Here is an 18348-nt window from a genome sequence, read left to right as displayed (position 1 = left end):
AAGCCATTTTCTCATCAAACTACAAGGCACAAGAGAGCTTTTGGTTACACGAGACCCTTTGTGTACAGTGGATCTTTCCGTGACATCAGCGATAAGGTGGGTAGGAGGTCCACATCATCTGTGCCAGCTGTGTATGAGTGTGTGTTAAAACAGCATGTGTGTATTACAAGTACATACTGTACATGTACAAGTTTTATGTCTGTTCATGTACCTGGGTATAACCACAGCTTCATGTACAAAGCGAGATACCTTACAACGCTACACTAGGAAGCACACGACCTGGAAAGTTCATCAGTTTCTGTTTAGCTACTTGGTTTACAGACACTAGGCTCTTTTCCAGATGTTGGCTGTTCAGTCCTGAACTCTGGTCCTACACACATTAAGGTGTGAATAAAGCCAAGCGTTCTCCTCCTGGGTGACTTAAATGATGAATCACTCCAGTCACCGCATGTTTCCTGAGGTACACCTGAGAGGAGCGCTACAGCAGAGGACCGATCTGCAGTACATGAACATCTGCTCAAGCCTTGTTCCTGGAGGAGACGGCACAGAAAACTGTTTCGCAGATAAAGCACAGAGCACACACACTGGGAGAAAAGTCGATGCCCGGGACCAGAAGCAATAATACGTGTACACACGCAAGTACACCGATAAAGTTTTAAACCTGCACAAAATCTGAAATCTGAAAATAGGTACGAACATTTGAGGAACTGGTGCAGTAACTCAACTCGACTTGCTCTGTGACTCTGTTAAATCACCAAAGTTACACAATAAAACAAACAGATTGAAGGAGGGGTAGTAGATCAATCCCATTCTGAAGGTAACATGTCTGTTATGTCAATGGAACCTGGTGGTTTTTAACAGAGCAATATGTCTGCCATTTCTGATTAAACAAAAAGGGTCTTACTCTTTAACAACAAGATCCGGCACTGCATGATGCTTTCTAGCGACAATCTAAGCCTGACCCCAATCGAAGAGGCAGAAAAAAAAAAATTCTTAGTGGATGTACTTTGACAGTCTAAGTTTCCCTCAAGAATTACATTGCAAACATTGCAGTTTGAATTTTGAATTTTCAAATTATTTCTCAGTAAAGCGGTTTAACGTTTGGTCAGCAAGCACAATTATCCATTTTTACTCCACAATCACTCACTGAAACAAATTATTTATGGCTGTATTAGTCGGCTGGGTGTAGATTTTTACTTTGCAGATGTTTTGGATGAATGCATCTCATTAGGAACATAATTTTTCATCAAAACAGTTCACCTGAGTTCAAGTCACTATGAATTACCCTCCGACATCCCGCAGACCGTCGACATTTAAAAAGGGGCCCTTTCAGCAGGTAGGGACAAATCTACCCAGAGTGCTCGTCTTTACGAGCGTGGTGGTCCTTAGTCGAACAGTTTTCTTTTTCACACCTCCTGCCTAAAACAACACACCTGGACTGCTTAAGTAAACACATGCAAACACACACAAACACTGGAGAAAACCCACAAAGATGCATGATTTACTCCACAGCCGCTGCTCTCGGCTGGTCCAAATCCACAACCTCGCAATCTAGAATAACCTAATCTCAATATCTGCCTCACGAACTAACACAGGCACTTGCCAGCAGCCTTAGAAAAACATCTCATTTGCCAAACCAACGCCTATGAAAATATTCAAAATTCCTTTCACTAATGAAATTCCTATAAATATGCATGGAGATAAGCAGGAGTAAGACCTTAAACGCTGCTGTTAAAGGGGCATTAAACAATTACGAGCTTATCTAAATCAAATTTATTTTTCAGGGCAAATCCAAATTAATGCAAGCTGAAGTTTGTTTTAGCAGCCAAGTGTGTGTGTGTGTGGTGTGTGTGTGTGTGTGTGTGTGTGTGTGTGTGTGTGTGTGTGTGTGTGTGTGTGTGTGTGTGTGTGTGTGTGTGTGTGTGTCTGTCACATTGGAGAGGAAATAGGAAATGGTGAGCAGGGCGGTCCGCGTTTCACAGGCGAAGCATAAACAGCTGCTATGTAAATTCTGTGTAAATGACATCCCAGACGGAGCAGAACAGGTACAGAAAACACCTCCAGATAAAACTCACAGCAACTCCACATTTACACCGCGACTAGTGCAAGCTGAAGGGGACAATTTGATCGACTCAATTTCTGGATCGAGCAATCCCATTTTCCTCGATCCGTCAGCTGGGAGGGCAGCAGACAGCGAGCCGTAAACTCCATGCCATTCACTCTGAATACAAGCATTTTCTTCCATTTTCCACAAAGTGCTTTGGGGAATTAGGGGAACAAAGTGACTATAAAGCCGTCTAGACAAGCAGTAAAAAGATGTGTGCAACTGTGTGCCCAACTGATTTGACCATTAGACATCTGCCTTTGTTTGCAGCAACATATAAAAATGTTTTTTCCATATTTTAATTACAGATTTTCTTTTTTTGCTAACCACGCCCACACCTACTACCAACTCCAATGTGGGGAAAAGATATTCCACTTGTTTATCATTTTTTGGGGAGGCTCAGTCTGGGCAAGAAGAATCAAATCATCTGACATAAGAGGTCATAAATCTGTCTCCTGTCTTGTCGCAGAGCAATCTTTTCCTATCATCTCTTGTTATGGAAGCAAACAAACTGGCCTGCTTTCGTCCGCGCCTGTCACGCGAGATTGGATTTTGATGAGACCGATACTCGAGCTGTGTGCTCTCCACTCAATTCCTCTCCGCTCCAGCCCTCCCCTTTCTTTTTTTCTTGATCTGAACAAAAAGCAGAATCAGCAGGAGCTACAGTACTCTCGCTCAGACAGGTGAGAAGGCCTCAGTGTGTCTGTCAATAGCAATTTGCTGAGGTGCTGCAGGCACCGTCTGGGTCAACAGAACACATTTTCACCGTCCTGTCAAGTAGACACTTTCGACGGCTCTGGTAATGGATGATGGAAAGAACCATCCATTGTGAAAGAAATGAAAATATTTCTTTAGTTTCCAAACTTTTTAGCTGACTCCGAGTTCAAGTGCGGATTTGGGGGATCTTGGCCGCAGACAAGAGGAGGAGTGGGACTGTTTTACCTCAGCTGCGGTTTCATTTGCGTATTCATCTCGGTTTAAACAAACACAGCAGCAAATTGCACGGCAAATGAAGACGACGGCGTGTTTATGCAATGGTGACTAATCCTGTTTCAGTTTCAGCGCTGCCTCTTTCTTCTTTTATCCCTTTTCAACACAGCAGAGCTGGCTGACTCACCGACAGCCACCTTCCGCATTTGCTGTCAGGCCGGTGAGGAGACAATCAGCTGGATCTAGATCAGTACATCTCTGAGGTACATGGAAAAACCTGGTATGAATCCCAGGAAGTCACGGTCAACATTTTTCTGTGTGTATCGTCTCTGTTTTAAGCAGAACAAGCTGTCAGCAAGCTGTTTCCTACGGCCGCCGTCCAGATAATTGACAATAAAGGACAACTTGCATCTGTGGAACTGCTTTGTCGCCGGGGCCACGTCAACAAACAGACCCAAAGGCTTTTCTGATTTTGTTTTCAACAATAACGCCATGTCCACAAAACACTGGAAGAAATACTCTCATCAGAGTGTGTTTAAATCATTCGACCAGGTGTAACTCAAATGATTAAGCCAACCAGCATATCAGTTGAGGATTTGCTAAATCCAGTCCCTGAACAATGACTGTCCAATTATTGCCTAGGAGCTTGACAAGGCAGGTCTCAACAGCTTTGGATTTCTCCACACACTGGTGCTGTAGTAAAAACGACAGTCAGCATTTCGAGTTGAGTTCGGATGGCGGTGTCCTCTTTCAGCTTTTTCCAAAACCAAAATCCAAACATCATAATTGCTGTTGTTGTTGGAGTGGAATAAAAGTGTCTTACTCTGCTCATATGTATGCTGCAAGACCAACATGCCCAGCTCAGGCAACAAACAGTAGTAAACAAGTACAGTTGCAAAAACAGAAGAACCTACAGGAACGCCTGCCGACTTCAGTCTATCGTTAGATAGATCGCTAGAGTCAGGTTGCGTTAGAAGCTCCCCACTTAGAACTAGCACAATTGAGTTATATGTAGTATTCGCATGCTGCGGGAGCCGGTCCTGGTCCTGAACGCCAAGGTCATAGAGTTTAGATTGACGTCAGCAGCTCTGTCCTGTAGCAAACCCCTGGCAAACTCACTCATTAACCCACATCCCTAAAGACATTTTCTCTTATGAAAGCCGATGGATAGCAATAGCCAGAAAAACTGGATGGTAAGTGGCTAGTGATCTGAAACTTGTTTTTGTCTAACTCAGTCTCAATCAGTGAGCAAGTGTTTTACCAATTACATCTCCATACTTATGGTGACCATATCATCAAACCCCACCAAACCAAGCACCATAGGCATTTTTCATCAGGATGGCGGGCAATTATTTCGGCGTTAAACATGCCGTGGATGCCGTAAATGCTGAATTTTTGCCTCAACAGCGACACATTCATTGACCGACACACATACAAAGTGTTGAATTCAGATGCAAGGTGGTTTGTTTCTATTTTGACTGCGGGATAGGTAATAATGACAGAGCATGATAAACGTCAGTGTAAGTGCTAAAAACTAGGACAGTATTATCATCATTTAACCACGACAATTTGGTTGTAAACGTTGTAAACCAGGACATTTTAGTGTTTTACAGATATCTGTCAGGATTTGGGGACGCCCGGACAAAGCGGGACATCTGGTCACCATATCCATCCTAGCACTGTGTGCCATGCTGGAACGAAAAGCTTCACAGGCGCTGACAGAAGGGGCTCAACAAAGGGTCAATTAGGTTTAATTTCCACCCACAAAATGGGACTTTGAACGTGACGATCCACAACTGCTACTGGGATGTTTACTCGCCATCCAACTATATTGTCCATGCCTCTTTTACAAAGAAGTGGATTTCCACAAAACTGTAAAACTTTGCTCAATGAACTGCAACCAAGACCTCTCAAGTATTGGAAAATCCATTTGGATAGCAAGAGACGAGAAAAAAAACACAGTGAGAAAACTATTAAAGATGCATTAGAGAGGAGTTTTTAGACGAGCAAAATAAAGAGAGGGCTCAAAATAGATGCCGCTGCGTCGCTGCCCAGCGCTGGCAGAGAAGAGCGAACAGTTTTCCACATTAATCAAAAGTGAGTCTGTTGCACTCACAGCGTGCTGCAGGCAATTAGAGAGATGCTTTCTGTGACCATTACCACCATTAAACCCATCCACCCTCAACAGCAGCCCAAGCTCAACACACAGTACGACCTTCTAGGCTACCTCGTGAGCGAAATAAAACAAGGGCTATTATTAGATTTGTCAGCCATGTGGGGAGGTTTAATAAATTATTCCCTGAAACATCAACAACGACTCCTGCTCAGTCAGAAACGTGCCGCACAGCTGAGCTCATTATGATCGAATTATTTAAAAGCACAGAAGGCAGTTAATGACATTAAATTTGAGCTGTTAACACCAAAAATGAGAGTATTTTGTGCTCCGGTATGTTTCATTTTCATGCACGGCTACAGTTGGCATGCGCTAGGTTTCCATGATAGACTTGTGGCATTTGCAAAGAGCACCTGCAGAAGGTGGTCACTCACACTGTTTGCAGAAATATTTTGCATTTAATGTAGAGCACATCTCAGTAAGAAACACCACATGAGACGTTTCTGGTGCTGGACTGGGGTTCGAATTTCCATTTTTTTCCTCACAATGCTGGACTACGGTTGGGTTGCAGTGATTACAGAAATGTGACGAGGCATTTTGACCCCAAACTTTCCAAAAAGGTTAAACACTCCACAGATGGCAATGTTAGGACAGCTGGGACTCAGGGACGAGGAAAAAGACCACATTTCTCAAGTCACACTGGGCGGGCAAAACAAACTGAGAACATGAACATGAACGCTGAACATGTCAACGAAAAAGCTCCACATGCTCTTTGGATGGTCCCATTTCCAGTTATGAAATCGTTTTTCCAGCTTTGGTGTGTTCATGCACGACACGTCCGAATGTGGAAGCAAAATGGACACCAAAAAGAAGTTGCTGCTTCAACGACTTTTATTTGGCCTTTGTATGGCTTTATTTATAGGACATCTTTCAAGATGACAGGAAACTAAATTTGAGGGGGGGGACGCAGCAAAGGGCCCCAGGCCAGGACTCAAACCAGGTCCACTGCAGCGATGACAAAGCCTCTGTATCTGGGACACTCGGCAACTCCTGTACCAAAACGTTCTCCCAACTTTCTGAGTTGTTGTTTCAACTTAAGTGTGATTAACATGAAATTTTCTGTCATTTTCTGATGACATGTCGTTCATTTATAGCCTGTTATCTGTATTAAAAAATAGATTATATCCTGCACTAATCCAAAATGTCATTGAACAAACCCAATGGCATTTTTGACGAGGGAACCAGGGTGATGCTAAAACTTACTCTTCTACAGTAAAGCATATTACATGGCCAGTTAAGTCTACTGTTTCAGTGCATAATGTCAGAGAACAACAGAATTCATCGTGAAACTGTAAAACATCCTGCCTCCACAACAGATGTCACGTTTGAGGAAACATTCCAAAAAATATCAGCATCAGCCCCTAAACTCCACTGTCAGTCCTGTTCTACAACTATATACACATTATATATTCATAATGATCCACTAGTCATAAAACAAATCCCTTTGGCAAATACACACTCTGGCTTTGAGGAAGTCAAAGAGACCACACCGAATGACACACGACAATCTGTGGGGAGAGATTACCTCCTTTAAGCTGTCTCCATTCAGACGGTGCATCACTCCATAGCATTCGCTGTGATCCCAGAGTCAACATTTACACAAACAACAGTCTGGCGGCAGAGTGAAACAGTAGGATGAAGTAAAGAATCCTGACGCACAAGAGGCTGAAAACACTCAGCTGATCCTAACATCAACAGCTTTTGGGAAGTCAACACAGACACTGACGGATAGGATCATAAAAAGGCACCGCTGCTGCCTGAGGCCATTTTCGGATAAACACACCCCAGGCTTCTGGATCTAAAACTTCTATGAATGAGCCATAAATGCCAGAGTTTCCAGCAGCAGGGCTTCAAACATCAGAGAGTGGCTCTCTTACCTCAGGTGGGCTGAGCTGCTCCTCAGGCTCTCCATCTGCACACGCTGCTGGATCTGAGCTCTGGCTCTGCAGGTCAGCTGGTGCTCTCAAGTCACTCTAATTCAGCCCCCCCACAATAAAAAAAAACACAAAACACACACAGACAATGTAACAGGTTCATCACTCAGGTCAACACATCCAGTCTCGTCATTAATCACACTTAATCTGCTAGGGACACCAACACAAATCACCCCCCCCCCTCACCTTGTAGTACCCAATCACCTGCTCTGCGATGCTGTTGATGTGCAGCATGTACTGGTGCAGCCTTCGCTGGTACCTGAGAGCAGAGAGCTGGGCCTCGTTCTGCAGAGCCGTCACCTGGGCCAACAGGGACTGCTCCCTGCGGTTCCACCTGAGCCTCGCCATCCGGGCTTGGTGCTCCAAAGCCGCGCTCCTTCCCTCCAGGGCGTCGGTGACCGAGCGGAGCGCGTCCACGCAGCAGTGCTGCCCCTCACCCGAGTCCCGGGCGGACAGCGGCAGCCCGCATCCTCTCTGACAGACACCCCCGACGTGAGGACTGGTCCCTGGCTGTGTTTCAGACTCCATCCCGGAGTTTAACATATGGCAAATGCGCTCCTCTTTCCGCATCCAGCGCACATAATAAGTTCAGCCCCCCCCTCCCTTCCTCTCGGGACAGCGAGTTGGAGTTGTTTGACAAGTCTGCGCTCCAAAAGTTTGACGCCGAGCCGAGCGTGCTGCGCCACTTCTCCTGCGACACGAGATGAGATGTGGAGTGAAGTGTGTCTGAGCTCTCAAACTTCACCCTGCTGACTCACTTCTTGCCCTGTCCGCTCAGGCTCACTGTTCCTCCTGGCGCCCGCATCCAGCAAATCATGTGTTAGACTTGAGCTAAACGACAGCTGCGCATCTGACTTTACAAGCTGCTCTTTGTTTTTAGCGCGTTTTCATTAAGTTTTGTGCGGTTTTTACTTCCTTCAGTGCGGCTGTGAACTCCTGTGCTATAACTCTTCACCAGCAGAGGTCGCTCATTCACTCACATAATTTAAAAATGTCATTTTTACTTGGCAACACACCCGTCGAATAGAAATGTGAACGACTCATTTTAAAGTGTGGTTTCGGAGAAGAAATTTCACCTCAAAATTATTAATGAGGTAATAATACAAACTCAGAATTTTTTTTATTTTTTTCCCATAACTGAATAAACAAGTTGTTCTCAGAGGGAGATATGGTCCCCAGAAACACTGTAGATGGAAAGGTGGCAGGGTCCGCCACATATAAACAAAGAAAGACAGTTTGAAATTGTGCTGGCATTTTGTTTCAATGAAGAACTTCTTCTACTGATTAAGACGTCTTCTATAAACAGCCCACATCATGATTGACATTATCACTTTTTACTGAACCTCCTCTTAACAGTTTTAGATGAATTAAATCGAGCTCTGGCACAGGTTTCTGCAGAGATGAAGTCAGTGAAACCCCGTCTCAAGGGGATGAAGATCCTTCAGTGGTTAAACCCTGGCCCCTGTAACACAATATCTGCACGGGGACCTCCACTTATAAAGCCTTCCTGCATGAGTCCGAGCCAGTCTCGCTGCCTTGACACAGCATGACATATTGCAGGCATCCTCGGAGAGGGCGTCACGTTTCAGGTCCCCCAGCGAAGCGGTCTGGTTCTTGTCGGCCGTGCACCGCTTAAAAGTATGTTTTGTGTTGTCTGAGCTGTCAGAGAACAGGTGTCGATTTACAAAGACAATAGCACAATCTGTCCAGGGACAGCACACCTGTCTGCAGAAAAAAAACACACACGCACAAGGAGGTCAGAGGAATGCGTTTCTCCTCCCGTCAATCACTGCGAGGGAAATAGTAGCTCGTGTGTTGCTTTATGGTGAGATATTAAATGAAGTCTTCCTACATTAACTGTCAGGTAGTTATATTTCCAGGACCGAATGAGTTTACAGATGTGACCCAGGAGGAGAAGTCAGACTGAACCCAGCAGCAGTCTGCGGCGTGTTTTGGTGAAAAGTGTTACACTTCCACCTGGGATCAGACCTATCACACAGGCCATATGCTTCAGCTGATAAGCTGCCAGAAAAAAAGGAGTTTATCTCTGGCTTTTTCTTCTCTCCGTGAGCTGATTTCCATTAACCATTAAGACTCCCTGATTGAAACGGAGAGATGAACTTGAGCTCAATGGGAATCTAAAATGTGATTCATTTGGTCTGACCTAATCCATGAAGAGGACTGATATCCATCTACGTTTCATCTGCCGGATACCTGATCGGAGTGAAAACTCCAACAGCTGTTTCTGCCTGAAAAACCATACAGTGACAACGTCAACCTTATCTGTAATGGGGGACAGATTGAAACACAATCTGAGATATATTTGGTAAATAATAGCTTTCTCCTGGAGACAGATATAGTTTAAAAGAGGGGAAAATCCACACATTGATTGAGGTACTGATACTTGATAAATGGTGCTCTGGTTTGTTTTATATGGTATGTGAGAGCTGCTATGAATAATAAAGTCACAGTTCTGTACACAATGTTTGAATCCCAGGGAAGAAGTGTTTTTTTGAGTCAACAAAGCAGAATTGTTATTTAAATCCACCTCAGGAGTGTTGACACATCTAATAAAAGAGCAAAAACCAACTGCTGTGTGACCCCAGAGGACAATCTGTCTGAATCTGAAAGCACCTCTTACAACTTTTGATACATTTGCTGTGTGTGTTTCATCTGGAACTGTGGACACGTCAAACTGGGGTTTCTGCATCGCTTCAGCTTTCACTGACCGACTTCTTAAAGTTACATCAGTATTTCACACTGGCCCATTTCATTCCCCAGTGAACTCAGCGGACTTACCGTGAACTTACATGTTGAATGTCACCTTTTCATCACTTTTTCAGCTGCCTCGTTTTTCTCTTTACATGGAACGTGCAGCTACAACTTTTAAGTATGACGCAACTCAAAATATGTGGCACAAAGCCACAATCCTTTTTCAGGGCAGCTAAGATGATAAAGATCATTGACGTGTAATTGAAATCTCAAGACCAGCCACTAAATGGACTCTGAGATTAACATATATGCCATGACACCTTGGCAAACTTCTCAGTCTAATCATGTGGATCATGCAATTTGATAGAAATCTCTAGAAAAACTCCATCTTCCAACCTTGTGGCGTGATTGTTGTTCTGTGACTAATATTGTTCTAAAGAGGTCTACTGTTCCAAAGGTTAATCTTGAATATATTAGTATATTTACCATCTTTTGTCCTTACCTATACAGTATGTCCTTGTCCATTTATTCACTTAAAATACATACATGTATAAACAAAAAAAAAAATCAGAGGTGGAATGTAATGTGCAAATTATATTCTTTGACTTTGATTTTAATGTATTGGAGTTCTTTCTTTTTTACATTGTTATATTGCTGCTTTACTTAAAGGGCAACTTTACCAATTTCACACAGATGTCACTAAGTGGCTAAGTTGCATTGTGGGTAATGTAGGCAGCATGTTTTGAAAAGGACACATGGAATAAAAAGGCAATGTCTCTGGTTCTGTTATAGGAGGGCAATGCAGACCTGTGGATTGCTTTTTAAAACCTGTTGCCTGCACTACCCACAATGCAATTTGGCCACTGAGTGACATCTCTGAAGGCAATTTATCAGATTACATGCAGCTTCCTCTGGAGCCAAGCTTTATACTACTTATATAATACACACAAATGCAGTAGTACTCCCCAAGACCTGTAAACACAGTTCAATGTGTGAACTTTGTGGAGTTGCCCTTTAAGTGAAGGCTCTGAGTAATTCTTCCAGCATGGATTGTAAGCCTGACTCACACCAGAACTTGCGCAGTAAATTGTTGCTGCACTCACAGACTTACAGTGGACTCACTTGGTCGAGTACTCCTCCTCAAGACTCCCGTGTCCGAAAAGCCACTGCAGAACAACAGAGAAAACACCAGAGCACTTTAAAGTTAACTACAATTTTATTGTTCCTTGTCCAGCCAATGAGAGGTTCCAGTTTCATCCCTCACAAGTGCTGTTCAAGTCCAGCGGAGCGCTGAACTTCAGCAAACATGCCGCCACTGCCACCAGTGATGCTATCAAATCCCCACCATCGTGTGTGCGAGACTGTGGGACCGTTTCTGAACTTTTAATGAGTGAGATTCCTTTAGTCAGTCTGACATTCTGTCTGTGAAACACCTCTCCCCATGAGATGACTGGCTTAATGAAGCTTAGCAGCTAATGCACATATTAGACTTACATCTACACTGTCTCTGACATAAAGGGATGTCACTCAGGAATGGAATGTATCTCATATGAAGCTGAGAGGTTGAGAAGTCGCTATGATGTCGTAATGTGCTGCTTCCTCTCCAATGTCATGCATGTTAGAATGTAGAGCCACTGCTTTTGTCCAAAATGTCAGAGTTCAAGGCATTCATGCATTTGGCAACTCTTTTTTTTGATTTGTCGCATGAAGGGAAACTGGGAAAAGCACTTTGTGGTGGATGTTGATATAGTCACAATGTAGAAGCATGGCCAGCATCAGTCATACAAGAAATGAACCGGAGGAGTTCAAAACACAGCTTTTGTTCCTCCACTCGAGGGAAATAAACTTTTAAACTGTCCAGCTAGACGTGGATCATGACATACAAATATAATAATCATAAACAAAAGGAACGACAACAGTTGATAATGTTTATATATCTCTGACCACATGTTAATAAAAAGACAAATAGTGCGGACAAAACAACGTTGTGAGCTTCGAATGGGCTCTCACCGTTCACATGGATGGCTTTGCTTCAGTTTGTTCCAGATGACGAAAAATGTAATATTCTAGATCACCGTTTTAGGAGCTAGGCAAGTTGTCTTATTAGAAAATATGAAGTAGCAACAAATGAATCAGACATTGCACAATTATTGGAGGGCATGAGTGTCGCTACCGTTCACTGTAACTGTTAATAGTAGTGACTCTCACACAAAGCCATAAATGAGATGAAATGAACATGTTTACACTAACAAAAAAATAAAAATGCCAACATTCTTTACAAAGCACCAGCGGGTACCACTGAGGTCCTAATGATACAGTCAAAACAAAAAGTTTGCTTTTTTTCTCTTTGTTTTTTTTTTTTTTTAGTTCAGGTTTAGTTCACAAACATGGAGCAGTTTTTAATATCGACCCAGATGTTGTGGCGAAGCTTCCAATCACCGCACAGTTCAGCACAAATAAAACCAGAGGTGGCGAGCAATCAAAATAACCACTGTCGCACAATGTTTGCTGTAGTTTTGCATGTGAAAACTGCACGACTGATATGTTGTTCGGTTCCCTTTCCTGTTTCCTGCGGTTCGCTTAATATTCCGCTTTTTGCGAATACAGATCCGCTCCTGAACCGCTCGCTCCACGTAACAAAGTCGACATGCACACAATTTTCTGAATGTGTTTTTTTTTTGTTTTTTTCTATTAATAGAGCTCATGTTACGATTTTGGAAATAAGCATTGATTGCAGGTCAAAAATCTATTTTTCTTTTCAAATAACATCCATAGTATATTAGATAGAAAAAACAGTTATTGGATATACTATATTATTTAAGCATTACATAAATTGCTCTCTCCTCTATGATGTTAAAATCAAATAAGAGAGGGTGAGATTTGCTTTGACTGTATCTCTGTAACAAATGGTGTGCTTCATTTTTTTAAAAAAAAAGGAAATAGAAGAAGATGCCACTGAACTGCAAGTAAAGAAAGACATAAAGACATTTTGATAAACTCGTACACTTATCCTTCACAGCTGCTTGTCTGCCTTATACTATGGAATGCACTGTAGGATAGATTTTCCCAAATATCTCAGATCAAATGAAGCCTACATTTCTGAGGATACACTGTCTTTGTTTCTATGAGAAAGGTCGGCTTCACAATGTAAAAAGACTGAACAGCCAACCTTTGCAAAGCGTGATGTTCACACTTTCGCTCGTGATCCACTTTAAAACAAGTTGTTTTTATTTTGTAAAAGATAAGTGCAGTCGTTTATATAAGGCATATTTAAAAAGTTGACAGAACTCCTTTGACACTCCTCCAAAGAGGCTTTTTGTGGATAAATAAGGGATGTCTTTGTCCATTTCCAATTTTTTTTTGTTGGTTTTTTTTTTCCATTTCTGTGTCTATGTCCACAAACATATTCCAGAGGGGAAGATTTGGAATATGACGTCCCGGGGTTATAGGGTTGAACCAAACGTTTGCAGAGAGATTCCCATAGTCCTTACAGGCGTCAACCATAAAGAGTCTCCTTCACGGAAAAGTGAAGACAAAGATGGCGCTACATTCAGAGGTTGAGGCAGAGGAGAGCCACCAGGAGCAGGGAGAGTAGGCTGAGAGACTGGGCGACCATGACGCCTCCACCTGAGAGACACACAGAGATGAGGGTTTGTCACTTTGTGCTTGAAAAAAAAAAACTGGACTGACAACAATTTGCTTCTGATTCGAGACAGAGAATAGACGTCCCTCGAGAGTCCCGCTCTCATCCATCAAGCTGATGACCATATTTGGTGTTTGAAGTGCGATATTATACCCCATCTGTATGGATATCACCTTAAATGCCCCTCGATTTGTCAATGCCCTGCATTCGAAATCCCCCCACGGCTTAAATTCCCGGGTCTGTGAAATCAAGCTGTCAGGTGGGTCTGGACTGAACGATAAAGGATAAGGGAAAACCACAGGAGGGGTTTCCTCTACTCATCAAGATCAATTACAGAGGCTTAAGGTCTCCTCCATCCAGTCAGCCTACCTGTCAGTCCATCAGCCAGTGAGGGGATCGAGTCAGTGGGCTATCAAGGCTTTAGTCACGGACCGTAAAGTTTCCCATCTTAGCCCTCCGATCTAAGGTATGAAACCTGAAGTGACAGCTCTGGGAACCCTCTAGCTGTGACAAATGATAACCCACCGCCAACTCTGAACCAGCTATAATCTCACTGGCGAATGGCAGGCCAGGAACGTACAGTCACAGTGTTTCACCTCAGCACTGTGGATTTAAAATGTGGTGAGATAAGCGAAGGCTTCCTTTATTCTGTTAAAATGATGTGAAACCTAAGCTGGGTGAGTACAATAGTGTTTTTCCCAAGGGATTACTCTTAGTCACAATAATGCAATTTCAGTGTTCATCTAACAGAAAACACAAACAGAGGGGGAAAAAAAGAGTCATCACCTAATAAAGCCTCTGGGAACCCGAAATGCAAGAAAAAATATGCAGACACATATGAAAATTAAAAAATATGTGTCACACAAAATACCATTCTAGACTAGTTTGAGGTGCTGAAAAAAAATTGTTTCACGATATATCCTCATAATTACTGCATACAAATGTTACAGTAAAACTATAAATCAGTCTATTTACATGTTAACTGCTTTTATTCAACATGTTCATTGGCCTTTGATAGTCTATGTATGCCTGTAGATCACTGAAGATTGTAATAGTTTTGATTTTTCATCTAAATCAACTGAAACTAGCGTCCACCTCAGTCGGTAACACAAAAAACAGGAAGCCGCGACCACCCAGTCGAGCATCATTGCATGGAGGCCGGTGAAGCGATCAGGGAAAATGAGCTAACCAGGGTTTCAGTTTAATTTCTGTTTAGATTCCTGCTCAAAAAAAATATTTGTGTGTTGCCCTTTAGTTTAATAGTTATTGAATAAATAACTTTTTTCTTCAAAATTGCAATAAACAGGAGAAAATAGCTTTGTTGACATGGCCATAAACAAAGATTGTGAATGTTATCTTACATTATTCAGGATTGTGAATCAAGGGTAAATGGTCGAGGAGGTGTGTGTGTCTGTGTGTGTGTGTGTGTGTGTGTGTGTGTGTGTGTTACCTGTGCCTGTGATTTTGATTTGTGCCACAGCGCCGTCTCCCCCCTCTGTGTGCGCCCGGACCTCCACCACATACAAGCTCCCATCTGCTGCCAGGGGAATGTCTATGGAATGTTTACTTGTCGTGTACAGAGTGCCTGTGGAGTGGCCCTGCTTCCTGTACAGCACCTAGGTGTACACATATACATGAAGTGGATAAGATATGAATGTTTAAGAGATTATACTGGGTGTAATAAAGGTAGATGTAGAATAATACTCACTTTGTACCCATCTATCGACGCCTCATCAGGCATTGGTTCCACTTTTTCCCATGCGATATAGACGGTCTGGCCCTTTAATTTATGACCAGTTATTCTGGGGGCTTGACTTGGAGCTGGTAAAAGACACATTAACGGTCATGAATAACACTTCAATCAAAATGACACATTTCTTATGAGAAGAGACTATACATAGCTTTGAGATCCACATTTTCGATGCAGGTCCCTGCTGGTAAGTACTGAACTGCTTTGAAGCACAACGTACGGGCTTTCTTGGTGTGGATCGTGAGGTGCTCGCTGGGTGGCCCGTATCCTGCAGAGTTGTAGCCCCGAACTTCGACAAGATAGTTGGAGTTGGCCTTCATACCCTCCAGCCTGGTGTGGTCCTTGGTGCCAGGTACCACAACCCGCTGGGCCCCGCCCTCGCTGTCTTCATGATTCCTCCAGTACTTCACCTGGGACACACAGGGACACAGGTGAGATCAGATCCAAAACCTGGTGTGCCGTTGTTGTTTGAAAGCACATAAGTGATATATAGTACAAAGAAAGAGAAAATGTAAAAAAAAAAAAAAAAAAATTAAGGTAAATACAAAGCTAATTTATGAAAACTAGCAGGTATAAAAGTTCTTCTAATGGGTCAGAATTAGAAAAACGGTGACTATCCAACTCATAAAGCTGTTAAATGTTTTATAAAGAAAGAGATTTCGGTGGCATGAATGTGTTTATTGTGCTTTTTCCAGCAGTGTGGTGCCTAAATCCAGCAGTTTTAACCAGATCACCAAAACATTTATGTTTTGCTGCTACAGGACCTGTAAGGTAATATTTCTTTTTCCAGAATGCCTGAGTGAAAGTTTCTGCTGACCTGGTATCCGTCTATATTGGGGTGTGAGAGAAGCACCCACCACACGACGGCTTCTGTGGCGGAGAGAGCTTTGCCGTTCACAATGACAGGAGCTTCAGATGGAGCTGAGGAGAAACACAGAGTACAGTTTGGTTAATAGGACACAATAAAGGAACCATTTATGATGACCTGTCCTACAGAGGTCATTTTTTAATATTGCACACCCAAAATTCCAATTCCAATGTATTCCAATGCATCCTGAATACAGTGCAGACAATATTTGAAGACAAGGATTAAGGCAAAAAAGCATTTTGACAATGTGTGTCTTCAAACAACACAAAGACTCACATGCCCTGATAAGGGCCTAATCCAGCACAGACTGGAGAGAAAGGGGGAAGGGGCATTCAACTGAATGTAGACGGGTTTCATAATTAGCAAGATTATCTTGGTAATGATAAAATTCCCAAAAGACAAAATTATCATGAACAACAACACTATGTACAAATACCACAACAACAGAAACACTAACTAGATAACCTTCCTTATATAAGGACATAATAAATGAAACGTAGGGAGAAGTGCGCAGGTTTCCCAATTATAAATCACCTTTTCAAAATTCAACTACCAAAATACCAGAAAGATAAATACTCTCTTAGATAGCCTCCCTTGAATTAGGATCTCATTCAACACAAAACTCCAATGTAGCATATTTCATGTGAATAAATTCAGTTTGATATCAACCTGTGCACCTCACACACTAGTGATTCCATTACCCTGATAAGACACAAACAACACAGCATTTGCTTCCTCACTTATATCATTTTTCTCACAATGGTGCCTCAGCATCATTTCAGTACTGTGAGGAACAAGTTAAGTGACTTCACTGAACACTTCCCCAAGACTTACGTGCCAGTTATATGCTCTGATAAGTCTTCCACAGCCAGGAAACTGTCCTTAGATGTTAAATCGTCAGGCTGGGCCTCGAACCAACAGCCTGTCACATACTGTTCTCGTGCTGCACGCAGAAACCAACGCATAGAAACAACACGCAGTGCACACGGCCACACCCCTGGAGGCAGAACGTTTAGCAGGCTTAGCTGTAAAATAATAGACACTCCAACAGCCAACGGTTCCCCAAAGTGAGTCACCATGGCAACGGGGCATCTCTTTAACCCATCGTGTCTGGGTTTGCCGGTGGTTATCTCAACTGTCTGTCAGTGGAAGTTAATAACTAGGCTAAATGCTTCGCATCCTTGGGCGAATTATCAGCTTTCTGGTTCATGCTACATAGATCATGATAATCCCCCCGCAAGGAAAGAGAGAGCAGGGGGAAGATGGGTTCACTTTCAAGGGGTATTAAAATTCCTCACAACTATACACGCGAACTCCTATTAAAAAGGCTCCGACTCCATTGAAAACCCTTCTCGTGATAAGCAGCTGACAATGACAGATTGAAATAGTGTTGTTGAGTGTTGGCATATTGAAGAATTCCTCACTCTCCGTGATACTGAGAAAAACAGGACCAGGTTGATCTGTGACGTCGTTTTCAGAGCGCATTTGTTTCGGTTGTGAATCTCTCCTGGGATCGCTTACCATCCTGCGCAGAATATATGTCGGCTGTAAGGCTGAAGGGTCCCTCGCCTTCACTGTTGAACGCTTTGACTTTCACTTGAAACTGTGTTGACGAGGGGATGGAGGAGTCTTTGTGGACGTAGCGCTTGGCCTGGGGGTCGGCCACCGTCACCTTCATCCACTCGTTGCTGCCTTGCTGTTTGAAGGCCACGATGTAGCCAAAGTTGGGCCCATAGTAGTACTGTGGCTGCACAGGCTGAAGAGAGGAACATCAAATAAATCATGTTAATGTGGTGGATGGTTTTACCCAACACCTACTAAGCCTCTTGTCCCTGGTGTGCAGAGCTGTACCAACTAGATGAGGCATCATTCAAAACGTTAAGACTCAAATTTTAATCAACATTTGAATACTGCACGTCTTCTTTTTTTTTTCATCAATTTGCTACATTATCATCAACCACAGTTTTTATTTGGATTGTCAAAATGTTGCTCTGCCTTCTTATGTTGAAATAACTGCATCATAGTCATATCCACATCTGTTTCTCTCTGCTGAAGTATGTGTGTGTCTTCCCTCTTTTAATCGCCAATATTATGTCTGCCTCTATTTAATTCACTTTGTCATGTTACAATCTTTTTTTGGTGAGGCTTTTCAAACATAAACAAAATCTAGTGTCATCAAATTACATTTCAAATCAAAAATGTAACAGTAACTTTAACAGCGGCACGTCCTCCTG

General features: G+C 42.8%; 2 protein-coding genes across 4 annotated transcripts in view; both read right to left on the bottom strand.

The window, feature by feature from the left end:
* LOC119024756 (PDZ domain-containing RING finger protein 4-like) overlaps window positions 1–9566 on the bottom strand; it is a 129244-nt gene extending 119678 nt beyond the window's left edge. The window contains exons 1-2 of one of the 2 annotated variants that reach the window (XM_037107830.1): window positions 7328–9566; window positions 7085–7180 (exon numbers count right to left, since the gene is read on the bottom strand). In XM_037107830.1, coding sequence (XP_036963725.1) covers window positions 7085–7180; window positions 7328–7711 — 480 coding nt within the window. In that variant the 5' untranslated portion in view covers window positions 7712–9566. The remainder of the gene's footprint in view (window positions 1–7084; window positions 7181–7327) is intronic. The other variant, XM_037107831.1, reaches the window with a different exon arrangement.
* Window positions 9567–11050: 1484 nt separating this feature from the next.
* Window positions 11051–18348, bottom strand: part of cntn1a (contactin 1a) — a 67920-nt gene continuing 60622 nt past the window's right edge. For both annotated transcript variants that reach the window (XM_037108208.1, XM_037108210.1), the window contains exons 19-24: window positions 17636–17870; window positions 16064–16167; window positions 15467–15656; window positions 15205–15317; window positions 14947–15112; window positions 11051–13480 (exon numbers count right to left, since the gene is read on the bottom strand). In XM_037108208.1, coding sequence (XP_036964103.1) covers window positions 13404–13480; window positions 14947–15112; window positions 15205–15317; window positions 15467–15656; window positions 16064–16167; window positions 17636–17870 — 885 coding nt within the window. In that variant the 3' untranslated portion in view covers window positions 11051–13403. The remainder of the gene's footprint in view (window positions 13481–14946; window positions 15113–15204; window positions 15318–15466; window positions 15657–16063; window positions 16168–17635; window positions 17871–18348) is intronic.

This window comes from Acanthopagrus latus, chromosome 8 (assembly GCF_904848185.1).
Source record: "Acanthopagrus latus isolate v.2019 chromosome 8, fAcaLat1.1, whole genome shotgun sequence".
NCBI lineage: Eukaryota > Metazoa > Chordata > Actinopteri > Spariformes > Sparidae > Acanthopagrus > Acanthopagrus latus.
This window is presented reverse-complemented; position numbering and strand designations above follow the sequence as displayed.